Raw genomic sequence first — 7591 nt, forward strand, 5'->3', positions numbered from 1 at the left:
CCGGCTAAAGGGTGTTTGATAGCTACCATGGTGTGCTTGAAGCTTCAGGATACAACCGGCTTGAAGACTTGCGGTGTGTAATCCCCCTGTCGGCAGTGGTTTGGCTACATGCCCCATCTCGAATTCTGATTTTCCTTCTTTGTTGGGGCTGTATGCATCTGAGACTTTCTGATCACAATTTTGTATCATGGTGGTCCTAAAAAAAATATTATGTACTCCCTCCGAACCAAATTAAATGACGCAGCTTTAGTACATCTTTACTACAAAATTGTACTAAAGCTGCATCGATTATTTTTGATCGGAGGGAGTACTTACCATGGATTTCTGAAATTATTGGATATGTGGAAGGTATGTTTAAACTCAGCGAGAGCAGCCACTATGTGTGTGTATCACTGATAAGATATTTATAGAGCTTTTTTCTTCATACATATTTTTGAAAAAGGAGGATAATCCCCGGCCTTTGCATAGAGCGATGCACACAGCCATTTTTTTTCTTCATACATGCCTGGTCAGTAAAAAAATGGTAGTAATACAGACCACGTAGAAATCTAATTGAAAACACCGGAAACACACATGTGCAGGCCCTTTGCAAATGAACTCAATAATTGCCTGGGCTGAAGCATTGATTTGTCAATGTATTTACATGCACGAAGCTCATGCCAAACATCGAAGGCTAAGGCCATCTCCAGTGCTGATGCTTGAAGGGTTTTCAGATGTTGAAAACTGGTTTCTTCCATGTAGGACAAGTGAGATGCTAATATACATAATCACTGCTTATTAGGTTTCAATGATTGGACGGTACTTCAAAGATGTAATTACATCCTGAAGCACATCCAATGTTTTGCTGGCCATATACTCTCCCGTCATGCGCGCATTCAAGATACCCTTACATGCCCAGTGGTTTCAGCTACTTCACCGCATTTTGGTTGAAAAGTAGTTTTGATTTTGGACTGAAGAAAAGCATCGATTAGAATAGGTGAAATTCAAGTGCTTAACAAAATATGGCATCATGTAATTGGTGTTTATTTTGAACCCTGGGTGCCTCATTACGCACAAATGCTTAAGAGGTGATTATGTATTTAGGTAGCATGAATTAATATTCATTATAATTATCTAAGCACCGACAAGAACGGAGCTTTCTGATTAGTAGCCAATCATTAGCTTGCACAAGTTTTGTTAAATAGATAGTGTTTGCTTTCCTATTGCTTATCTTTTGTCTTTTGTTTGATTAGAATAGTGTTTACTATGGACTCGATTACCTTTTGTCTTTTCGGATTTTGTGTGTGTGTGTGTGGGAGGGGGGGGGGCATGGTTAGAAAGGAGATAGAACAAACTGAGAGTCCGGCCACCCGAGATTTCCCTTGTTCTTCGGTCATAGAGGTTCTCTAGATATGGAACCGATCGAAGGGGGATGAATGAAGGGTCAAAATCGAATAAATCCAGAAGGAAATCTATATCCTTGGAGTAGCAAGAAAGAAGATTGCCGGCAAAGAGATCGTACTAGCAGCAGGTGAAGGCACTTGAGGAGCAATTCTCATCCGCGACAAGAAAAGGGGAACGGGCCATGGGGGCTCGATTTTTAGGAAAGCATCTACAAACAGTTGCGTGGTCTTTCGTTTTTGTGCTTGTGTTTTTTCTATGAAGTTTTTATTGACTTCTGTTGTGGTTTTCTGTTTTCTGAGTCTCTTTAACTTGTTTCTATTTCTTTTTCCCATTGTTTTATTTTCCTTCCATTTTTATTTTTTTATTCTATGTTTCTTTACCGGTTTGCTTCAGTTTTACGGTTTTCCTTTTTCTTTTCTTTCTTCAAATACATGTCAAAAAAAATCAATACATGCTGTATTTTTTTATGCATGTGTAACATTTTTTGATAGATATTGAACATTTTTCAAATACATAATGAAAAGAAATTCAAATACATGTTTGAAACATTTTCTTAGAATAAATGTTAAATATTTTAAAATGCACGTGGGACATTTTGTGACATAATTTATTTTTTAAAATGACATGATCGTATTTTTTCTAAATGTCACTGAGAATTGGATGATATGAAACATTTTTTTTCATATTAGGCAAACATTTATTTACATGGGATACAAAAATGTCACAAACATTTTGTTTTGGAATGTGTGAACATTTTGTAAATGTCACGTGCCATTTTTTGAATCGTAAGATAATTATTTAAAAACTTTGCATTTACTTTACATTGTATGAACATTTTAAATAATGTCATGAACATTCTATGAAATGCGTGAACATTTTTTGAATGGTGAGAAACCTTTTTTATAAATTATTCAAATGTTTTTTGAAATTTCAGTAAAATAGTTTTGAAATATATATAATCATTTTTTAGAATACAAACAAAACTATAAAATTAAAGAAACAAAGCGAACGAATTAACTAATATTCTTAGCAACTAATGTGCCGGCCCAGTAACGCGTCACACAGAGGTGAGGCGATGCTTACACTCGCTGCGATGAGCTATAGGCGCACCCGAAGGAAAATTGGGTTGTCGCATCAATTTTCTTCTTAGACTCAAGAAAATTATTTCCTTCTTTTATCTTTTATATATCTCTGCATCTTAAATGGCAAGATACAACCAACTGCAAAAAAATCCATATTTTGCGTACCTAGTTACAAACTAACAATGGCTTTTAGGGTTGATGCTCCCAGCTTGTAACTTGAAGAAAAATAAATCACCAACCCCACGAATTTGCAGCTAGAGACTTGAGATTCACTTGATTTATTGATGTGAGGAAGAATCTAGGAGAAAAGAGGTAGCATGCACATTCAGAGACAGGGATTTGGAATAACAGTGGATGAGAAGTTAGAGCAAATACAATAAGGTGACATAAACAGACTATAAAGACTAAAATATTGCATCTTTGTTTAGTTGAAAGAGAGAAAAAAGGAGATAGAAGGGAAGTGGGTTGTTGAATAAGAGCCGGCTATAGCACGAGACCCAAGACACTTTGTGAGATTGCAAGGTGAACCAACTATTAATAAAATAATATATATTTAAAACTTACTATTGTACAAGTCAACTATTAGATTGGCTCTAAATGACATGACAACTCGTTATAGCCGATTGTTGGTAGTACCCCCTCCGTCTTTATTTAGGGGTTGTTTGGTTCCTAGCCACACTTTGCCACACCTCACCTTACGGAAGTTTGATCAAGTTAGGTGGGTGTTTTGTTCTAGCCACATCTAAGGTAAGATTTTTTTAAATGAGCAGTGAACCCCACATGTCATAGACATAAAAAGTGTGGCAAGATTCCCTTAGGCGAGCCAAAGTATGGCTAACAATTTGAACAATTCAAGTAAGACAAGTGTGGCAAAAATAATGTGGCAATATAGGGCAAAGATAGCCACAATCCAAACAGCCCCTTAGTTCGCGTCTTAGCATTGGTCAATCAAACTTTATAAACTTTGACAAAGCTTATAAATAAAAATATTGACATATCCAATAACAAATCAATAAATTAGATTCATTATTGAATGTATTTTCACATCATATAAATTTGTTATGGTAAATGTTTCTATTTTTTTTACAAACTTGGTCAAACTGTACAAAGTTTGACTTCAGTCAAACCTTAAACCTAATATGTCAAACCTTAAACCTAATATGCAGAGTAAATAAGAATGGAGTATTATAAACCATGCTCTTATGAAAGACAAAGATGATAATGTCCTGCTAATTAATTCACCAGTTGGTACATGACACAAGCACAGACAACACAGACACCACAGACACTGCATGGGTTCATCTTGTGTTTACATAAGCATCAACCAATTAATGATGTTCATCAATTATTTATTTAGAGCGAATAAATAATAACAACAAAATGGTAGTACACAGTGCGATGATAGACAAGCAGATCAGTGCTCCTGACCTCAAGTCGATGGACAGACGCCACCAACAATTTCCTCCCCTCATATCAAGGTGTCACCCAAACATTCTTAACTAGACAGCCACCGCGAAAAATACACCCTCAAAAGCAGAATATTAGTTATTTCCTCTCCCGTATCACAGCCTTCGATTCGACAAAAAAAACGTAGCATCGTTCTTCGCAAGCATCTTCATCATCCCTTTTTGGGATTACTGAATATTCCGAAGCTTTTGGCCGGGCCGGTATCGGCAGGTTTACCGGCACCACCAGGCGGCACGCCGTCCGCCGTCTTCTTCGGCTCGGATGCCGTGGCTGGCTTTCGGCTGCTGAATACGCCCACACTCCTGGCTGCTGTCGAAGCACCAACATTCCCTGCTGATGGCTCGGCGTTCTGATTCGGTTGCTGGAACTGCGGCCGCTGGCTGTTATACGGTGGGGCATGGCTTCCTCTCTCGTTTTCCCTCGGGTCCTGCGGTGGGGGTCTACTCCCTTGGCTGAACCTTGGGGGCGGCGGGCCAGGCTGTTGCAGAGGTGGCCTTTGGTTGTCCTGGGAACGGCGATACCTGTCTTCGTTGTTCTCGTTTCTTCTTAAGTTTTGCTGTGTGTGTCTTCCTTGGTTGAACCTTGGCGGTGGCGGGCTAGGCTGTTCCAAAGGAGGCCTTTGATAGCGGCCTTCATGTTCACCTCTTCTCGGGTCCTGCTGTGGTGGTCTAACTTGGTTGTCGCCTGTGGAGGTCTGCTGCTTACGGCTGGCATACCTGTTGGTTTGCTCGGGTGCCATGCCTTGATTATTAGTCTGCTCTTGCTGAGAACTTCCACTCCTGGAACCAAGTCCAGGTTGCGATGATTGCGGTCCCCCCGGACCAGGGCGAATCCTGCTTCCTGCAGCACCCATGCTCTTGTCCAATTTACCGCGGTTATTGCCTCTAAACTCTCTATCTTTCCCTTCCTTTCGCGCTGAAGATTCCCGGGGATCCTCGGCTTCCAGACCATGTTTGTTTGTCTCGTCCCCGCTATCAGCGCTAGTGGCTGGTGATTCGGAGGTAGCGGTGCGGGGGGTGCCTTTGCTTGCGTCTTCTATGGCCTGGCTTGCTTTCTTTCCACCTTTCTTGGTTGCAAACTTCACGTGCCTGACAATAACATATGCATGCTTGGAGTCCAAATGCGGACCGCTTTCCACAGTGCAGACATCTTGTATCTGTTCAATCGGTGAAATTGTAGAAAATAAATAAACATTCATAGGCAGCAATTCTTAGTGTCAATTTTTTAGCCAAGGATAGTGGGGGAACAGTACATAACGGAGTACTCACCAGTCCTAGTAACCGAGACAGCGGTCCGCCTAAATCTTCTGCTTCGTTACCTGCGGGCATCGCCATGCACTGCCAAACAGGAGCATCGTTCAGATCTTCACAGCTTGTACCCAAGAATGTAAGGTAAACATATGCATATGAACATCCATGTTGGTTAGCAGTTGAAAAGATTGTGCCAAATACTATCATCTTAGGTACAAACGAAGACAAAGTCCTTCATGTAATTATTGCTTCAGGTGAGTACTCCATTCAATTGTGCCGAGTACAGAATGAAAGGGACACATGTTACTGTCATTTCTCCATCAACAGTTTAGATCAAACAGGAAACTTATTGCTCAAACAAGATATGGGACAGAGAGGTTTATTCCCAGAAAGTTCCTCCTGGATAATAAACCATTTCATCCCTCTTACCATTATATAGGCACAAAAGGAGACATGGAGAACCATGCAATTAAGAGTTTACTACACTTCAGCTACATACATAACTGAATCCGGACCGATGATTGGTTCTAGAGCGACAAAAGCCCCATGATCATTGCACACTGTTTGGTTTTCCTTGGAAGATATAAGGTTTCCTTGGGGGTTGCCCAGTAAAACATTAGTATAAAAGGAAAAACCCACAGATAAGATCTTTAAAATTCGTGTTACAGTCCCTTGGGTTGTCACCAAAGATTTGCAGAACCATACAATGAAAAAAAGGTATGCGAGCGCTCTTACCTTCACCCTGTAACCACGCTCCATCAGCCTGGTAATTGCATCTGCTTTCACCTTCATGTCTTTAATTTCCTGCAAACAATAATTTATGTCCCTCAACAACAACACGTGACACAAGGCCTCCATATTGAACACAATATATCTATGACTTTGGAAATGAGTGAGTTCAACTAGGTATTGGTCCAAACAAACAGGAAAAAAGGATGTAGCAGTCCAATCAATCATGCATTGCACAACCGAACAAAAACGTTATGTAGAACAAAAGGACATTCATTATTAATGCCAGAAAGCAACTACCAATGTTTTCCTTTCAAATACTCCCAAAAAACAGCTTCATATGACAGAGGGAGTAGTAATCAAGCATGCATTCCATATAAGAATAAAGAATCATGAAAGATGATAATCGGCAATTAACAAAAGGTTAAAACTTACAGTTTTCGCCTTAAACCTCACTTCTTTGATATCTCCACAACGCAAAGTAATGGCAGACTGCAGAAAATCAGATGCAAAATAAGGAGAGGTATGTGCTATTTTCATTAAGATGTGAGACCAAAGCCCATTGAAGGTGCACATTATCATGACTTTTGCAGAAGTAGTATAAACATGGAGGGAGATATAATGGTTAACACGGTTTTCCCTAGCTCGGTTTATAATGCTACATTGAGCACAGCGTTAATTTTCAAGAGCCCTTAAATATTTCTACTGTAGACGCACCAGTTACTCGAAATCATCTTGTTTCAGATACAATAGTGAAATGTTCCTGGAATAAGTAAATAATAATCCCCTATCTAATTATAATCCAATACGCAAACACAGCAACCAAATGGTCCTGGAATCAGTATCTTGCTTTTGTTGGAATCCTACACTAGTGTCAAAAAACGTCTTACACTGTTTTCACTTGCTCAGTTTCTAAGGCTACATTCAGCATTGCCTTGCTTTTCAGGAGCACATATATATATTTCTAACCTGGATCCAACGGCAAGTCAGAAATCATCTTCATTTATGACATACGGCAGTAAGATCCTACTGGGCGCAGTAAATAGTCCCCTTGGCTAATTGGAGTCCAAGACACAGCACGGCAACCACAAACGGGTTCTGCTCACACTGCCAAGTGCCTTACAATCCCAAGATCTGACATGATTACAAACATGGCTCTGTTCTAAGCATTTCAACTCAACTCCAGTAGTGAGGGGATGACAAATTCATCACAAGAACGCAGAAACGAAAGGCTCGAGCAACGAGCCGTTGGTTCACAATCCTAAGATCCGACATGATTACGAACATGGCCCTGTTGTAAGCATTTCAACTCAGCTCCAGTAGCGATGAGACGACAAACTCATAACACGCACTCATACCTTGGCCTTTTGGCGCTCTTTATCCTTGGCATCCTTGATGTACTTCTCCTTGTGGAAGTCCATGATCTTGCACACCGGAGGGTCCGCTTTCCGGTCGACCTGCGTGCGCGGGCGGCGACGACGAGATGGTGACCATGAGAAGTGAAAATGCCAACACCTGGCACAAACAACAACTGAGGAAGAAGAAGAAGACGGAGAAGCGGCGCTACCTCAACCAGGTCGAGGCCCATCCTGGCGGCCATCTGGAGCGCCTCGTGCCGGGGGACGACGTCATGCCCTGCAGAAACGGAACAAAAATCGTATCTTTGGCATCGGAACGGTG

The 7591-nt window shown here is 40.7% G+C and overlaps 1 protein-coding gene across 1 annotated transcript in view; it reads right to left on the reverse strand.

Moving 5' to 3' along the window:
- Positions 1-3817: 3817 nt before the first annotated feature.
- Positions 3818-7591, reverse strand: part of LOC119323809 (translation initiation factor IF3-1, mitochondrial-like) — a 4235-nt gene continuing 461 nt past the window's right edge. Inside the window, exons 2-7 of the mRNA XM_037597519.1 lie at positions 7479-7546; positions 7270-7368; positions 6347-6403; positions 5918-5986; positions 5201-5269; positions 3818-5088 (exon numbers count right to left, since the gene is read on the reverse strand). Coding sequence (XP_037453416.1) covers positions 4084-5088; positions 5201-5269; positions 5918-5986; positions 6347-6403; positions 7270-7368; positions 7479-7546 — 1367 coding nt within the window. The 3' untranslated portion in view covers positions 3818-4083. The remainder of the gene's footprint in view (positions 5089-5200; positions 5270-5917; positions 5987-6346; positions 6404-7269; positions 7369-7478; positions 7547-7591) is intronic.

This window comes from Triticum dicoccoides, chromosome 6B, assembly GCF_002162155.2.
Source record: "Triticum dicoccoides isolate Atlit2015 ecotype Zavitan chromosome 6B, WEW_v2.0, whole genome shotgun sequence".
Lineage (NCBI taxonomy): Eukaryota > Viridiplantae > Streptophyta > Magnoliopsida > Poales > Poaceae > Triticum > Triticum dicoccoides.